At 47.3% G+C, this 16400-nt stretch overlaps 3 protein-coding genes across 3 annotated transcripts; 1 reads left to right on the top strand and 2 right to left on the bottom strand.

Moving 5' to 3' along the window:
- Positions 1-4387: 4387 nt before the first annotated feature.
- Positions 4388-5644, top strand: VTN77DRAFT_265 (uncharacterized protein; the record flags this gene model as incomplete). Its single annotated transcript, XM_069418512.1, has 1 exon — positions 4388-5644. The coding sequence occupies one exon, from the start codon at positions 4388-4390 to the stop codon at positions 5642-5644; it is 1257 nt and encodes a 418-aa protein (XP_069282628.1).
- Positions 5645-8196: 2552 nt separating this feature from the next.
- Positions 8197-8585, bottom strand: VTN77DRAFT_264 (uncharacterized protein; the record flags this gene model as incomplete). The annotated part of the gene is made up of 3 exons (XM_069418501.1): positions 8197-8234; positions 8298-8500; positions 8554-8585. The coding sequence occupies 3 exons, from the start codon at positions 8583-8585 to the stop codon at positions 8197-8199; spliced, it is 273 nt and encodes a 90-aa protein (XP_069282627.1).
- A 6757-nt stretch (positions 8586-15342) lies between these two features.
- On the bottom strand, positions 15343-15914 carry VTN77DRAFT_263 (uncharacterized protein; the record flags this gene model as incomplete). The annotated part of the gene is made up of 3 exons (XM_069418490.1): positions 15343-15567; positions 15627-15827; positions 15903-15914. The coding sequence occupies 3 exons, from the start codon at positions 15912-15914 to the stop codon at positions 15343-15345; spliced, it is 438 nt and encodes a 145-aa protein (XP_069282626.1).
- Between the last annotated feature and the right edge of the window lie 486 nt (positions 15915-16400).

Below are 16400 nucleotides of genomic sequence, written 5' to 3'. Positions count from 1 at the left end.
GGAATGGAATGCTTGCTGTTCATGTCAGCTGCCGTCAGCTGCCGGCAGAATGTATGCCTTGCGGATACGAGCATTGGGGAGGGGTTAGGCACGTGGTCAGGTATCCTTGGCAGAACTGGGAATCGAATCGAAGCGTGACCAGCGGATGCCTGCTAGGCATGACCTCATTGTATTCCAGTCTTTCTTTTTAAGTAAGTAATACAGGATTGGGTAGGTACTGTAACTGTAAGGCTGAATGGAGGAGGTATGATTACCTAGGTAGGTAGGTAACTATAGCAAGAGAATCAACACATCAACGGACATGCTGGAAATAGACTCCACAGAGCAGCGCATTCCTGCTGACGGTGCACCGACCAACCCGATCAAACACAAGAGGATTTAGGGCCAGGGCAAGGGCAAGGGCTAGGTGCACACACCAGCTCGTCCACAAGAGGCGAAAATTAAAAATTTGAAAAAAAAAAATTCTCTGCAGGATGACCAAGCGGCTAATCAACTAGCAGGGTTGGCGAAGCCACGAAACATGGCAGATAACAGGCTGGTAGGCTAGCAGCCTGCAGATGGCAGCAAGGGACGGACGAAGGAAAGAAAATTGGAAACTTCGAAGATTCCAAGAAGCACAATCAGGGGAATCTTTTGGCCAATAATGTGTCTGTAGATTCTCGAAAAGATAATATCGAAAACTATGTAGTCAATTCAGTCGCTAGGATAACTGTTCTTTTGAATCGTCGATGCCTTTCTTTTTGTTCTCTGTATCACTGTAGTCACCTCTCGTCGTGCGTGTGCATACGCTACCCTGCCACCCTGCCACCTGGGTAGGGTAGCAAGTTAGCCCCGCTCGATCGGTACATTGTACGCCGTACGGAGTACATCAGGTGGCACGGCAAGGGGTACACAGTGGCATACAGTCAAGGGATATTTAATTGTGTTTTTCAGCTGTGTTGCATCTGCTGAAAATACCCTTGCAGTCGTCAATTTACTCCGTATGGACTCCGCATATGATGTTGTCTGTACAGTATTTTCTGTGAGTGTTGTGTGCATGTACACGGTATGGAGTACTCCGTACTCTGTACAAATACTCCCTCCGTACTAGTTCTCTGCCCACCGGGTTGGCTTCGTGTCGAGTCGTCGTGACTCTCGACGTCGTCCCTGTCGTCCATCTGCAACGTGCATTGCAGCGCAGTGCATAAAACGAAACCAACCCCCACCAACCAACCACTTCAACCAATTGAGTGTCCTGCCGGGCCGCCGGATCTATCAACCCGACCGGAGGAGCCCAACTTACTTTTTGGGAAGGAACGTTGGCTGCAGGTGCGAGCCAGCACATCCACTCTAATTAGTCAACAAGTGTGCGCCTTGTCAGGCGGCAGAGATCAACCGGTCAGTTGTTCATGCCGGCAGATGGACAGACAGTACGGAGAACTCCGTAGATAACACTCAACTGGATGATTGCTGGATAACGAGCTATGACTGGTCTAGATGAGAAAGGGAAGGGACAGACCTGCACAGAAGCTTTTCTATTCCTGATTTTGTGTCTGCGACCGAGTTCAACCCTTCCTGCATCCTTCGAAAAGTCGGTGGACGACCAGTTTAAATGAATTCGAAGATGCCATTTTTAACCAGGACTTTCATGCATGTAGGAGTACTCCGCATGTACATACTGCCAGGGTTGACGCCGACATCGGGAGCGGTCTACTCGAGCAGATCCAACGCACTGATATAGAACCTAAGCACAAGGTGTAAAGTGCGATAGCAATCGACGTGAACCTGTAACCAGCAAGCTGCTGCGCATTTTGTCTGTTCCAGTCCTGCTGGCATTATTATTATTATTGGCAAGGAGAATTTTTCATGGACCCAAGACTTCGGGTCATTGCCCTATACCGACTAAGTCATGAATGTATTAGTATGAACGAGATTCCGTCATGTTGACTGGCTGGACGACGGCCACGGGCCCTGTTCTCCCGCATGACATTGGGTGAGGCGGTCTGCCCAGTTGCTGCCAGATCAGAAGTTTTTTTCACCTTAACATCCGGGTAAACAGCAATCGCCGGTCTCCGTTTTCATTGTATGTGCGGAGTATCTTGAGAAGTAGTTTTTATGCGGTTCCAACAAGATTTCTGGTTGAGTTCACGTATCCATGGTACAGCACGGAAGCGCGATGCGATGGGACTGTACCAGACTTTCCCGTGGAGATGATGTCCAAGTTCCACGGATCCATCTAAATCGGTCGACGCGGGTTAGGTACCGGGAAAACATTCTTAATTTTCACTCAAATGCCGGTGACTGAAATTCACCCACACCGCCGAAACAAAAGTCTTTTCTTCACCGACGAAAGGATGAAAATTTATCGCTTGGCAAGTCGGCCAGACGCCAATCGGAATGGACTGGCCGTGATCGAAGCCATCTCAGATCTCCTTACTTGCCCGCCAAGGAGGAAATCAGGGTCTCGATCGAGCGGCGAGTGTAGTCGACGGTCGTACGACAATATCTTGCATGATAAGATGCGAGGCCAGATCTGGCGACCGTTGGGCGCCAATGGCATCCTCCACTGGTTCGCAACACCTTTGACAGCACCCTCACAGCCAAGGCTGGTAATGAGTCAGTCCCTCGGAGATAAAGGCGTATTTACAGAGATGCTGTAGGAGGAGAGATATGATTGTTGCGAAGGAGTGGCGAGAAATCTGGTTTCGTGCACCGTACTCTGTAGTTACGCACAGTTCGGGTTGGATGACAAATCGATCACGTTGCCATACGATGCGACTCACAAGAGTCGTACAGGTACATCTTGGAGGCAGCAGCTGAAGAAGCGCTTTGCGTGGATGGAATTGGAATTAGTAGAAAATGCCAGATTGTGGCAAAGTCGCTTGGCCCGTAAGCAGGGTCGGATTGCAGAAATCAGGATACTGTTTGCATCCACAGACGCGTCTATTCTTGGTGTGTTATTGGCAGGAGCAAAGGAAGGGGCGATTGCAGATCGCGCCTGCCTGCCACTCTCCTCTAGTCCTGCCTGTCCAGTCGCTAGGCGGCTCCTCACTGCAACGCCGTTTGAAAAGATTTTAACTCACATGCCAAGGGATTAATTAACTAGGATGAAACAGAGGCGAGATGGTTGCCTGCTGTGCCTATGATCCTTGTCGATGATGAGTCGATCTTTTTTTTTCTTCTATTAATATGGAGCCAGTCATAATAAGATTTGCGTCGCAAAGGGGCGAAGTCATAAAGGCAGCAAAACAGCCATCGAGGACAAGGCAGCTGTTTCGATCGTTTGATTTCCAACGAAACCGTGGCGGTGCAGTCAAGTGATCAGCTGTCGTATTAATATAGCAATGCCAGAGTGAATCGAGAATTAAATGAAACAACCTCCATAGTCATGCTATAGAGTCATAGCAATTAATTAATTAATTTTACGGTGAAGGATGAGGATCCTAAGACAGGGCTGGAGCCGTGTCGGTGATGAATCTAAATCTATCCTACGCACTGACTCAAAGCTATGACTCGCACAAAGAAATCATGGGTGTGAAAATTCTTTCAAGAAAAAAAAATAAATCATGACTGCCCACCGCAATGTTTGTTTGTTTTTAATCCCCCAGCCCACCTGGACTCTGTAGGCGCCAACGACGAGGGGTGTACCACCCTCTTCAGCTGGGAGGGCTGCCTGAGGATGACTACAGTGACTAACGTTCGGAGGATACGGAGTATATTAATCTGGTACGTCGTCTTTCGGGCTGCAGCCCAAGAGTCCACTGTAATAAGGCTAAAAGTAAAAGCTAGAGCCAGCGTTCATCCAGCCCAACAGCCTAGCATTGCTAGGGGCGCCACTTCGGGGACGTGCCACACGCTACAAAACTGGGCTGTCCCTCCCCTGCACGGGCGCCCTCCTCCTCTTTCTCCTCTTTTCCTCTTTCTCTTCTCTTCTCTTTCCTCTCCCAACCACCTTGGTTTTTTTATAAAAACCAAGTCATACCACCACCAACTCAATCGCTGCCGCTGTCACGGGCTTGGTTTCTGGTGTCGGAACCGGAAGCCCTCTGACAACATATCTCCTCCTTTGATCCCTCCCGGCGGATCCAGATCCGTCTATCGACTTGGGTCGACGTGTTCGGCATCAGGACGCTCAAATGCCCGTGCAGCAGAAACACGCCCAATCCCCCTCCTCTCCTCGACTGAAACCCGTGCCGCGGTGACGGTCCTCATCCTCGATCCTCATTGTTTTGCCGGATTTTTTTTTCTCGATTTGTGTTTTAACGTGATATCCTGTACAATATAACGGGTGTTTGTGTGTTCTTTTTTTCGGTTTTTTTTTATTTCCATTCACTGGGACTTTTCGCCAGTTCAGCAAACAGAAGAGTCATTTTTCGGAGTCATCGTCGTCCATGCTATTGCGTCAATAATGTATCATTACTCCAGTCCACCACCCCGGTGGTCTACGTACGACTACACGACCGCCTCGCCAACTTCTCCTCATTACTCCCACTATGCATCCCAGTACGCCGCCCCGTCGCCACGAGGCGTGTCGAAACGACACTCCCGCAAGGCCAGTTACACCACCGCAAGGGAAACCAGCGGATGGTACTCGGCCTACGCAAACTATCACGATACGGTGCCGGAATATGCGTCACCGCGCAAGCACGATAATGTAAGTGCGAATTTTGGTGACATGAAGAAAAAGACCAAGAAGAAGGCGCGGCGTCGTTTCTCGATGCCGGGCGATTCTTCGCGGTATGCCTACTACGATGGCTTTGGCCTTGGTTACGACTACGTCCATCCGTCGCGTTCGCAGAAACGATCCATCTTTGTAGATGTGGTCGACGATGCAGACGATGAGCCGGCATACGTCTACCGCGAGCCGAAGCAGCGCAACGCCTTCAGCCAGCATCATCATCATGATTATTATCATCATCATCAGCGATTTTCTTATAATCCACCTACTGATGAATATTCTTTCTACAATCAGGTCCCCGTCCATGATGATGATGTTGCTGCTGACTCCCCCAAGCGGGCTCGCGCGCGCCGCGCGTCCACATCGACACGGACGCCTCCGAAGCCCAAAATGGCTGCGCCACCCAAGTCGCCCCGGAAAGCCACCGAAGAAGATGCCAGGAGGGCCGGTATCCCGGAAGGTTACTCGATAAAGAACTGGGATCCCACCGAAGAGCCCATCCTTCTGCTAGGCAGCGTGTTCGACGCCAACTCGCTGGGCAAGTGGATCTACGACTGGACCGTCTACTATCACGGTGCCTCGACCCCGATGGCGGATGTCGCGGGTGAACTGTGGCTGTTGCTGATCAAGCTGGCCGGCAAGGTGAAGCGGGCGGACGAGTGTCTGGACCGGGTTCACCGCGCCGAGGCGCGGGAGATGCTGACCGACTTTCTCGACAGTGGCGACCGGCTATGGGCGCGATTCAAGGCGCTGCTGAAAGATTGCGAGCAGTACATGTGGAAGGCAGCGAAACGCGAGAACGGCGGAAAGAACCCCGTCTCGATGGGACACAGCGCAGGCTGCGAGTTTGTCGAGTCGATCTTTGGCCGCGATCGGAAACTGCAAGACACGGAGAAGTTGATGAACAGCATCCGGCTGTGGGACATGCGGTTTGATGCTAACTGCGAGGCGATTCTGCGGCCGTCCCGGAGGCAGTCGAATGCATGAGATCCACATCGGAACGAACCAGCTTCTCTCTCTCTCTCTCTCTCTCTCTCTCTCTGTCTCTTTTTTTTTCTTTTATTTCTTAGAACTTTTCTCGAAAGCAAACCAAAAGTTGGTCGGAGGTGGCATTGGTTGTTCGATTTTCCAGTTCGATTATTCCAGTTCGATTATTTCACACTGCATTGATACAAATCACTTCATTGGCGTGAGGGACTGGACCACAGATCTTGTCGCTGCATTTGCATTCTGTGTGAGTCGTTTTGATTGGAGGATTTCTCGCCTCATATCACTGCTTTCAGCTATTTCTCCAACTGGCGCTGTCTACGCGATTCTTTGGCGTTCTGCTGCATTTTCTCTTCTTGCAGTCTGCAGTCAAGGGAGGTCGTTATACCCTGTGCGGCGTGGATTTGTCATTTCATTCTGTCGACCAGTTTGTTCTCTCTGTGTCGAGTCGGACGGATCGCTTTTCCTCTCTCGATGATACCACTTTGTTTGATTGTCGTTCATTACGACGAGTCTTGTGTGAGTAAGACCGTGCATGTCAAGTACTTGATCATTATACGCTCTTTTAGCTATATTTCATTCCATCATCTATCGTCTATCATCAGCTCACTCCATGGTATCCTAGCCTGCAAAGTTGTAGCATGTCATGCATCTGTTTCTCGTGCATCCTTGTACGGTACATGGAAATTGAACCATACAGGAACAAACGTACCATCAGTCTCGTAAGGCGTACTCCATATGTGGCCGTTTCAGTAAGAGCAGGGAGTTCAACTGCTCAGGAAGTTTAGCAACTACTTATTACCTTAGGTACCTAGGTAGGTATGTACTCAGGACTCTGGAGAGTACTTAGACCAGGCCTGCTGCCAGGCTCAGCATGGGCTTAGGTTAGGGTTCAGGGCTAGGGCTGCCCGGGCGTGCCTGGGGTCACTCGCTAGAGTTCGTATCTATCTGGACCTCGCTCTCCCTCATTCTTCATTCATCATTTATCTTCTTCCTTCCTCGTCTCGTCTCCATCCCCCATCTCATCTTCGTCATCTTCATCTTTATCCGTGTCTCGTCTTTCTTTATCCTCATCTCATCTTCAACCTCATCGTTATCCCCTTCGTCACCCTTCATCTGTCATCGTTATCATCTTCTGCAGTTCAATATCAGTTGCTGTAGAACTGCCAAGGAAGAGTGTTGGGAGCCGCTGGGCTGCTACTCCGGCCACACATTGTCGCAGTTAGCCTGGCTGTCGTTGTCGTGCCATTTCCCCCCTTGCTCATTATTCTCTTCTGCTTTCACTTCATCTTCTTGCATTTCCTTTGCTGCCTCTCCGTTGTTTGTGCGGGCATCGTTTAGAAACTCGATCTCTGTCGCAGCAATCTCCTGCTCCAGAGTAGCAACCTTTTCCTCTCTAGCGACGATCGAGGCCCGCTCCCTCTGCAGCGCGATCTTCTGACGCAGTTCGGCTCGCTGTGGTGCATATGATCTGTCAGATCCAAACCAACTCACAAACGCACTGATATGTAGATAGCTATAGCCGGGTTCTGAACACACCTTCTCCCAAAGTGCCATGTCTTCCTTAGCCGTCTTCTTAACGAGAGCGCGGTTCTGTCTCTTCTTTTTTGGCTGTCTGCACTAGGACAGGGACGAGATTCAACTGGCTCAGCTGGCTCAGCTGGTTGAACTGGTCTCGCTGGACGTGGAGGACACGAGCAGCAGTGAAGGTTTGCATCTGCTGGGTTTTCTTCTGTTCGATCGGAAATGGTTCAATTCAATTCTTGATGGCTCGTGCATGAGTGATAGATAGATAGAAATGACATTCACTTACCTTGGGAACAGTCATTGGACCAAGCAAGGTGAGGATGGGAGCTAAAGAGAAGGAAAGCAAAGACAGTGACTACTGATGGAGTCGAGCCCAGTGATCCGTAGAGAGGAAGAGAAAGTAAGAGGGGCGAACAAACGTCTTTGACTATAGCTGTAGCTGCTGTAGCTAGCTGGCTTTCTCTCGAGAAAGTGTGTGCGATGATGGTAGTCTCGTAGGTGTGGCGGATGGATGCCGTCTTGTGCCTGCCCCCCGCGGCACGCCTTCCAACAAAGACGTCGTCTTCGACCTTATGCTGCCTGCCTAGCCTGTTCTGTATTGTATACAATATACCTAAGTAATTTTGTCGACTCTGAAACCAGTATCAACAAATGTATCCTTTGAGAATGGTTATGAAGTTAAGCCCGAAGTAACGAGAAGTCAAGAACGAGGAATTCTTCGATATATACTTTATAAGAGCCTCATTTTCACTATCCACTTCCTATCTCCAACGAAAGAACCCAGATTTTGAAATTTTACAAACAGCGTCGTGATTTAATTTACATGATGAAGGAAGATAAGTACATTACAATACAACAGCATAAAAGCATTGATGAAGTCAAGCATGATACACCAAAGGCAAAGGCAATTGCAGTTCTCCTTACCCCTGCAGCGATGAGACAATAGAATTGAGCAAGCTTCTATCCTGTGAACATGTACCTGCTGCCACGGGACGAGTCCTCCTCCCCCTCCTCCTTGTGTTGATCTAGCTCTGTTTCTCTTTTGAAGTCAGGCGGCTACCCCCTGATCATGACGTTGTTAGAATTCCATTTTTATACAGTATCAATGTGCAGGTAGATAACTTACCTCCTCTGTCTGCTGCGTCTTTCCTCTTTGCGACAGCAGCCGCACTGCATTTGTTCTTGTTGTTCTTGTTATTCTGGACCTCCGAATAAGCCAAATCTAGGCTCAAGAAGTACTGTTCATCGGACATATGGATAACTTCGATAGTTGTGGGTGTGCCGGGTAGTGGAAGAGGGAACAGTATAGGGAGGAGCTGTCCTGTTGTACTTGAACTAATTAGATTAACGTCTCGTACAGCATCAACCTGTAGATAGCTTACCTTCTCTGCTGTGGTCTGCTCGCACAATTCATTCTTTCTTGCGGCTGTTGTTGCTTTCTTCTTCTTCTTCGTCCTTTTTTTTCGGACAGAGAGAGGCCGCCCAGTAGCGTTACTCTCCCACCTAAACTTATGTCGCAGGAGACGTAATATCATTTATGAAGCCAGCTCGTCAAAGATCATCAGGAACCCCTTCATGATCTCACATTGCGTTGGAGCATTGCGGATGTGGTATTGGACTTGGTCTGGGGATCCTTATTGCTGAGACAGTAGATTAGCAGCTGCAGCAAGGTAGAGAGATATATAGGGTCAAGTACTTTTTGTGGCTGCAATACACCCAGCAAATACAATAACCACAGTGGCATCATTGATATTGTCGAAACCACAGCGAACAACAGGATGGCTTTCTGTGGCCAGTCTGATAGCACATCGATGTTATTGCAAGGTTCATCGGCCCATAGGCCAGGGCAGGTGAAAGGTCACAACTGGTTTGGTTTTGACGTATTCTGGATGTGCATGTTGCATGACTTGCTAGTTTGCTACAAGTGTAGCTAATGAAGCCTATGAGAAGATGAAGATGGTGAAGAAGAGATGAAGAATACAGTAATGATAGATTCGTAATGGAATCCCGGCGTGGGTGGGGGACGGGCAGCCCTAAGCCCTGAGACTGACTGCCGACCAATAACCTCCAAGACACTTATTCCACTGTATATTTCTACAGTGGATTCACCTAGTATATATCTTTGTCTACGTCCATTTCGCACCCTTTGCTCATTCTTCATTATAGAAACTGTCTCTCTCCATTTGTTTACCTGAGCTCTTCCCTTACACATATCTCATCCTTTTAATCTCCCTAAAACATTGATCGTGGACTTTCTACTGCAGGTATGATAGGATAAAAGAACGACAGTTTAGATCCAGAAGCACTATAGACTCACAACAGGAATTTGAATACCAATAAAAAGAAAGTCTGGGTGACAACATCAACCAGCCAGAGTTTCCGCTCGGATTAAGCGAACATATAAAAATCTCAATCGAAATCAACTTTCCGTTTGCCGTCAATTTCTTAAGGCAAAAATCGTGAAGGTTGAATAGGGAATCAAAGTGTTGCGGTAGAAGCAGCAATTCTCCAGGAAGATGAAGGCGTCAAAAATAGCGGAGATCTTCCTTTGCAACTAACTAATATCTCTCCAGAGATTCGTTGCTATGAGCCATATTTTCCTTCTCTCTTTTTGGTGAGTAGATACCAAGGTCTTGGTTTTCTAACAATCTTGTTAATGAGCTACAGATAATAGAAAGAAAGTACCTATGCAGCTTGTTTGTCTCGGCACGATCCACGAGACATGTCATGCGTTATGTATATGTCTGTTTGTCTTTTTTTTTTTCATCTTTTTCCCTTCCACCAGTCTCTCCACACACTGAGACGGTAAGACAAATGTCTTAGTTCAATCAGTACGAAGATACTGATAAACTGCTGCGACTACCACCACCGCCGCCGTCGTCACCAGCCTGGTTTCCCCCGCCTTTCCTCGCCCCAAATGGCAATCAAGAAGGTCAGTGGTATTGAATTGAATAACATATTCGGACTTGAATTACAAGTTAACTAGTCCCTTGATAGAAACCTCTTCAGCCCGAGGAGAAGAAGAAGACAAAGAAGGTGATGAATGCAAAGGAAAAGAAGAAAACCCACCCTCACAATAAGAGTGTTGAGGATATGACTCTCCGCGAGACAGTAAAGACACGTTATCTGTATATTAATCTATATCATGGGTTGGATAGTAGCCATGATCATTTATAATATACAGCGGATGGAGCTGCGGCGGCGGAATATCGCCTTGGAGAGGGATCGCAACGCCATTGCCAACCGGGAGGCCAGGATCGCGCTCCTATAGCGCAAGCTCGCTGCCGCTGAAGAGGAGCAGCGTTCAGAAAAAACGAAGGGAAGAATGAGAAGAAGGAGGAGGAGGGGATGGACGAATATGCCGAAGAAGAAGACGAAGACGAAGACGACGAGGAGGAGGAAGCCTCCAGCGTCCAGAGCTGCAATGATATGTGGCCGTAACAGTCTTCCAGCTTCATGCCATTGCAGCTTTTGATGCTGGGAGGCAGGGATTGGGGGTTCCCTTTCCTTCGTTTTCTCGCTCTTTTTGTTTATTTCCCCCCCTTTCCTCTGTCATCTCTACTTCTGAAATAGAAGTTTTATTTAATTTTATTCAACAACCTCTCCTCTTACTTTTCAGCAATTTTAGCAATATGAATCAAGTACCTATCGTCCCTGAGGATCGAATAGCAATAACAGAGCTGTCTGAAGATTCAATGGTAGCGGGATACATTATACTCGCAACGACAGATATCTATACGTATATCTTCATATCTAATTCTGATACAAAAGTTCTGCAAATAGCAAGGATATAAGACTCATCCCGACAACGAAAATGCGTTTCTTCTTACTACAGTACTTCTGGCAAAGGGAGCAAACGAGAATGTAGAGCCGGAGAGAAATTGCTGGCCTTGGTGACCATCTGACTGCTTTGACGTTATCGTATATAGCTATTTAGTAGATATATTTCCCGAGAAGAAAGAGAGATCATTCATAAGTTGCTAGCGTCCCACGCTGCTATGACAGGCTCATCCATAATCCATACTCGAGGGTACATCAAAAAATTTGAAACCATCAATTGCCCGTCGAAGTAATATACACTATGTGGGACCTTCAACAGCAGTGTTTGTGTCCAGTCAATCTAGTTAAATTAGAGACAAACTTGCAGCAAAATTCGAAGCTATACAAACAGCGTCGTGAGATTTACACGATGGAGAAAACTGAGTACAAGATGTGCGGTAATAACACTAATCATGAGTGCAATGAAACATGGTCCAAAAAAGGAGACAATGAGCAAAATTTCGAATTTCAGACAAGTTTCCTCTGCTTTTTTTGTCTCATCAAAGACAACAAATAACAAGATGAATCCCAACAAGATAAGGGGGAAAAAAGATAAAGAAAAAAGATCAAGAAAGAATACACCCTCTAACCCCCTACTCCCCCGCGGCGAAGGGCGATAGAATGGAGATTACAGACAAACAATCAAACGAGCAGTAACTTCATAAATATTTTTTTTTAAAAAAAAGTATAACCCAGACAAATTAAGAAAAGAAAAGAAGAAAAGAGAAAAAAAAAAAGAGAGAGAGACCTGACCTTGACACCGATATTGAAGAACTAACAGTGATGGCTCTGCTCCGTTGCACCTGAACTGCTGGGGCCATCCATGGTAGGAGGTGGAGAGAATGAATCCCCCCAAGCCGCGAAGGGGCGATATGTAGAATGGGGATTATTAATTAATGCTCCATTCTATTGTTGCCCGCCGTCGCCGCCTGCGCCGGGTTGTTCTCTCTCAGCTGGGTCTCAAGCTTAGAGAGTTTCTCCCGGTGCAGGCGAAGGGTCTCCTCCCGCGCCACGGCCACCCGTAGTCAGGCGAGGCCCCTTTCCTAATAGTAACAACGATGCTAGAACCACCTTATGCAGCATCAACATGTAGGTGTCTCATGACTTCCTCCCGGGTCTGATCGCCTGGGGCCTTCTTATTCTTTTTTCACCCCCGAAGCGGTCGCCCTCATAAGGCTGCTGGCAGGCGAGGTAATTGCGCCATCCATGATGTTGGCTGCTACTTCAGCTGCAGCCGCGATGCGCATGTTGTTATTATTATTGTTGCTGTTGTTGGCCTTTTGTATGTGAGGTTTGATTAGATACTTGATACTGCTGTGCATAAAAATGTGTGATGTAGTCTACTTACACTCTTGGCTATCCTGATAACCCTTCTTTTCTTTTCTTTTCTTTTCTTTTTTTTTTTTAAAAAAAAGGAGAGAGTAAGAGCGAGAGAGAGAGAGATAGAGAGACTGTATCAACTAATAAGTTAGTATGTGTACTCTAACCGAGGTATTTCAACTGAGGCTGTCTTACCAGTTTGATTGCATTTTCCCCTTTATATCAAAGAAGGAAAAACGCAAAGTAGAAGAAAGAAGATGAATTCTTTTCCTTTGAAAGAAGAAAAAAGAATGAAGACAGAAATTTCGAAAAGACTTGAAAATAGTTATTCTGTTTATAGGTAGATTAGCGTTTCCACTCTAATGGAGTATTCCAGCTGAGGGTGCCTTACCAGTCATTTTTAGGGTCCCCTTTCGTCTAAAGATGGGCAACGCCAAAGTAGAAGAGGGGTTCAAAAGATTTTTGAAAGTTTTCTTCGTGTTACTAGTTTGGTCATCAACATGAGTCAAGACAGATATCTCATAAAAGATATAAAAATAATGCAAGAGCTTAATGGTTGATAGTGTTAAACAGAATGGAAGAAGTGAGGAGGTATAAGAAGGTATATATAATACCACGCTGTTGTCAGCACGTTGGTAAGATGTAATGATTAGAGAGAAGACGGAGCGCCAGGACTGGGCAGATGGAGGGATTTTTATAGACGAAGGTTGGAGTGTGATCTCGCTTAGCATTCGCTTAATGAGAGCAGTGTAGTGACAGGAGCCTCGGTGACATATCTCTGCAAGATAGATTGACTGGTATCAACATCCTCTCAAGATACATTAATTGCGCCGAGTCTTGCTCTCTCTTACCCAATTAGGAAAGAGAAGGCAAATATCAGTGACAGTCCACCGCTCAAATTCACCTCTCAAATTACTATTAATTCACCAATTCCCCTGCCCTCCGTGAAAGTCTCCTGGTATATTCCTCGGTAGATAGTCAATTCATTCCAGACCCAATTATAGTCTACTTGGTCAGGGAGCAAGACACCCTACTAGATAGACTCACCTAGATCGTTTCGATAGAAGAATTAATTCTACTCAACTTTTCTGCCAATGAAACGATGACGACGATCCGTTATGACTAAGAATTAGAAACTCCTAGTTGATAAGACTAGTCAATTAGAGAAGATCGGAATCGTCAGAACGTATGATTATCATAAGCCCAAATCCTTGGGGGATATGACTCCACCGTTTGCTTCGCGGATGAGATCGCCAGCCCCCCCCCCCCCCCCCCCCCCCCCCCCCCAAGACTCCGAGATTTTCTGCCCTCATTGGATCTCCTTGAATCCGAGAATACGTTTGGCAGGTTGAACGTAGATACATAGATCGAGTACGTACCTAGGTAGTTCGGGTGCAGTGGGAATAAGCTTTAACTTAAGCTCCCCGCTAGTGGGACCATGACATGTCTGAATTGCCTATCTGGGTATGCAAGTGGATGCACTTCATCCACGTCGGGTGTGGCCATGGCTGCTACGTCATTGCGGGGAAAAGGTAAATCTGCTGACATATTTTCTTGGCCGTCAGGACTAAGCAAAAGCCCGTCGCTTTATCCTTCCTCTACACGCCGATTACGACACTCGAAGTGGCGCCAAACTCCCCATGGCGACAAAGTGGCTCTGATAGTTGTCACATGACTGTGTCCCTCGTCATAGCTATATCACACGCCACAGCTTACTTTATATATGGATATGGACGAGGCGCGAAGCGGAGGTGTGATGGAAACTTTACAACGATCTGATCTGAGGCAGATTTATCCGATCGTCGATCTGGTCAGTATCACTTTGCTTCTGCTGCTTCAGTAGTCTGACAAATGCTGATGATCGGATTTTCGCAGAAATCATCTACATACTAGTTACACGCAATATTCTTTTCGTTCCTTTTAATTGATTCAACATGGCTGGCTCCAAGACCGAGACGGCAATCAAATATCCAGAAAGTGCCAACCAGAAGCGGAGGATCCGAAACACAACGCAAGACAAAAAATGGGCGTCGCGCATGCAAGAAAGAGCCCGCACCTCTTCGGAGATGTCGTCCAGCGCGACAACCTGGCCCGTGGAGCAATTATTGGAAACGACCATGGACGAGGAAGGCAACCCGGTTCCCGACCCTGTCTCGTACAGCGACGGCATCAAAGCTCGAAGGTCGGGTGCTCAGAAAGATGATCAGGATATGGTCGCTGCTGTGAACGAAGTGCCCTAATTACGCTTTTGGGGGACAGGACAACGTGAGGAAATAACCGCAAGTGTCACTTAGACATGTACATGGATTAGGAACATCTACCTGTAAAGAACATTGGGTTACCAGTATTAAGCTTATCATATACATCTATTGCCATTTCAATGATGCTTATAGCGATGGGGCTCCGCCGCCGAGATACCTGTCCTGAAAGACAACTTATCTACAGATTGGTGCAGTATATCCATTGAATATCACTTCCATAGCGGGTAGATAATGGTAATGCTTGCTTTGATCATGGAAAACGAAGAGAAACCACACTACATACAGTATCCACACGTAAGGACAACTCACTATCTTTCAGGTAGGAGCTCATTCCAAGATGCACTCTCACAGGAGGGGGTACAGGACGATTCTTTTTGTGCTATGTACATGGTGTCGTGTGATCCCTCGCCAGTGACATGTTTGTCTTCAGGAGAAGGTTAGATCTCGAGTGGCGCATCGACGCTCAAGATAAAATGGAACGGTGGGATTTATGCGCCCTTACCTTTCCTTACTGCATAGCCTTTTTGCTTATATTAGGAGTAGACTCTAGATAAATATGAAAAAGAAAGAAGCACTTTTCGATTCACTACAAGAAAAATAAAGGGAGAAAAAAACCAAAGTAACCTAAACTATAACAAATAAATAAAAAACACCCACAGACGACACAGCAAGAAAAGGAGAGGAAGCAGAATCAAGAAGGGGGAAAAAAAAGAGAGAGAGAGAACATCCCCTCCCTGACCCTAGGCGGTGACGGGGCAACAGAACGGAATTTTAGTCCGCTCTGTCAGTACTCGCCGCCGCCGCTGTCTCCTCTCCCTCCGCCTCCCCCGCCCCTTGTCCTGGGGCATCCAGCAGCCCCAGGTCCCGGCAAAGCCGGGCGATCTTCTCTCGCCTCCTGCGGAGGTTGTCCTCCTCCCTTGCGACTGCTGCCCGCCTGCTGCGGAGGCTCTCCTCGTCCCTCGCTACCGCCGCTCGCAGGCGGTCAAGCTCCCTCTGCTGAATAGTAATGACTATGTTAAAACCCCACACACACCATCAACGTGTAGATAGCTAACCTTCTGCTCTCGGGTCATCTTGCTCGGGTTTTTCTTTTTCCTCTTCCTCTTCTTCTCCTTCTTCTCCCCTGCAGGGGTGATGTAGTTCGTGCTGCCGACAGTGATATTGGCATTGACGCCAGCGGCCGTGACGGCGGCAGTCACGGCCGCGGCGAGCTCGCTGAGGCTGCTGCTGTTGCTGCCGTTGCTGCCACTGTTCTTCTGTTGGGGGGCTTGATTAGGTACTTAATACTCGTGACCATGGGCATGTAAATATATTTGATGTAGTGTACTTACTTGTGGCGCCATATCTTCTTCTTGAAAAAGAAAAAAATGACCTGAGGACTTGAGCTGCGAACGTGCGAAGCGGGCCGATCGGTATCCAAAGAGGCTGAAGAAAAATTTAACTTCCTATTTCTCTTTTTCCAAGGAGTCAGTACTTCCACTCTCTCAGAGTCTTGCATAGCGATATTCCAACTGAGGTCGTCTTACCGTTCGCTTGCTTGGGGCTCCCCGGGGAAAGGGAAGAGGACAGAGAAAGGAGGGAGGAAGACGAGTGACGAACTTAGAAATCCACGTAGACCACACGCGTCCCTCGCGTCTCGTGTCTGGCCATGAGATATCCACTGACACCATAACTGGACTGGGCAGTTTTCAAACAGCGTCATTCAACTGTGATATAAAGTTTATCGCCATTTTACTACATCAAATATTAATATTAATATGAAATTGTAATATCGTAGTTATTTTTATGGTTCAATCTACAAAAATTCGTTTTTAGAAAAACCTTATTAA

The sequence above is a fragment of the Rasamsonia byssochlamydoides genome, assembly GCF_041956645.1.
Source record: "Rasamsonia byssochlamydoides strain NRRL 3658 unplaced genomic scaffold VTN77scaffold_1, whole genome shotgun sequence".
In the NCBI taxonomy this organism is placed as follows: Eukaryota; Fungi; Ascomycota; class Eurotiomycetes; order Eurotiales; family Trichocomaceae; genus Rasamsonia; species Rasamsonia byssochlamydoides.
Note: the sequence above shows the minus strand (reverse complement) of the source record. Positions and strands in the feature narration are given on the sequence as shown.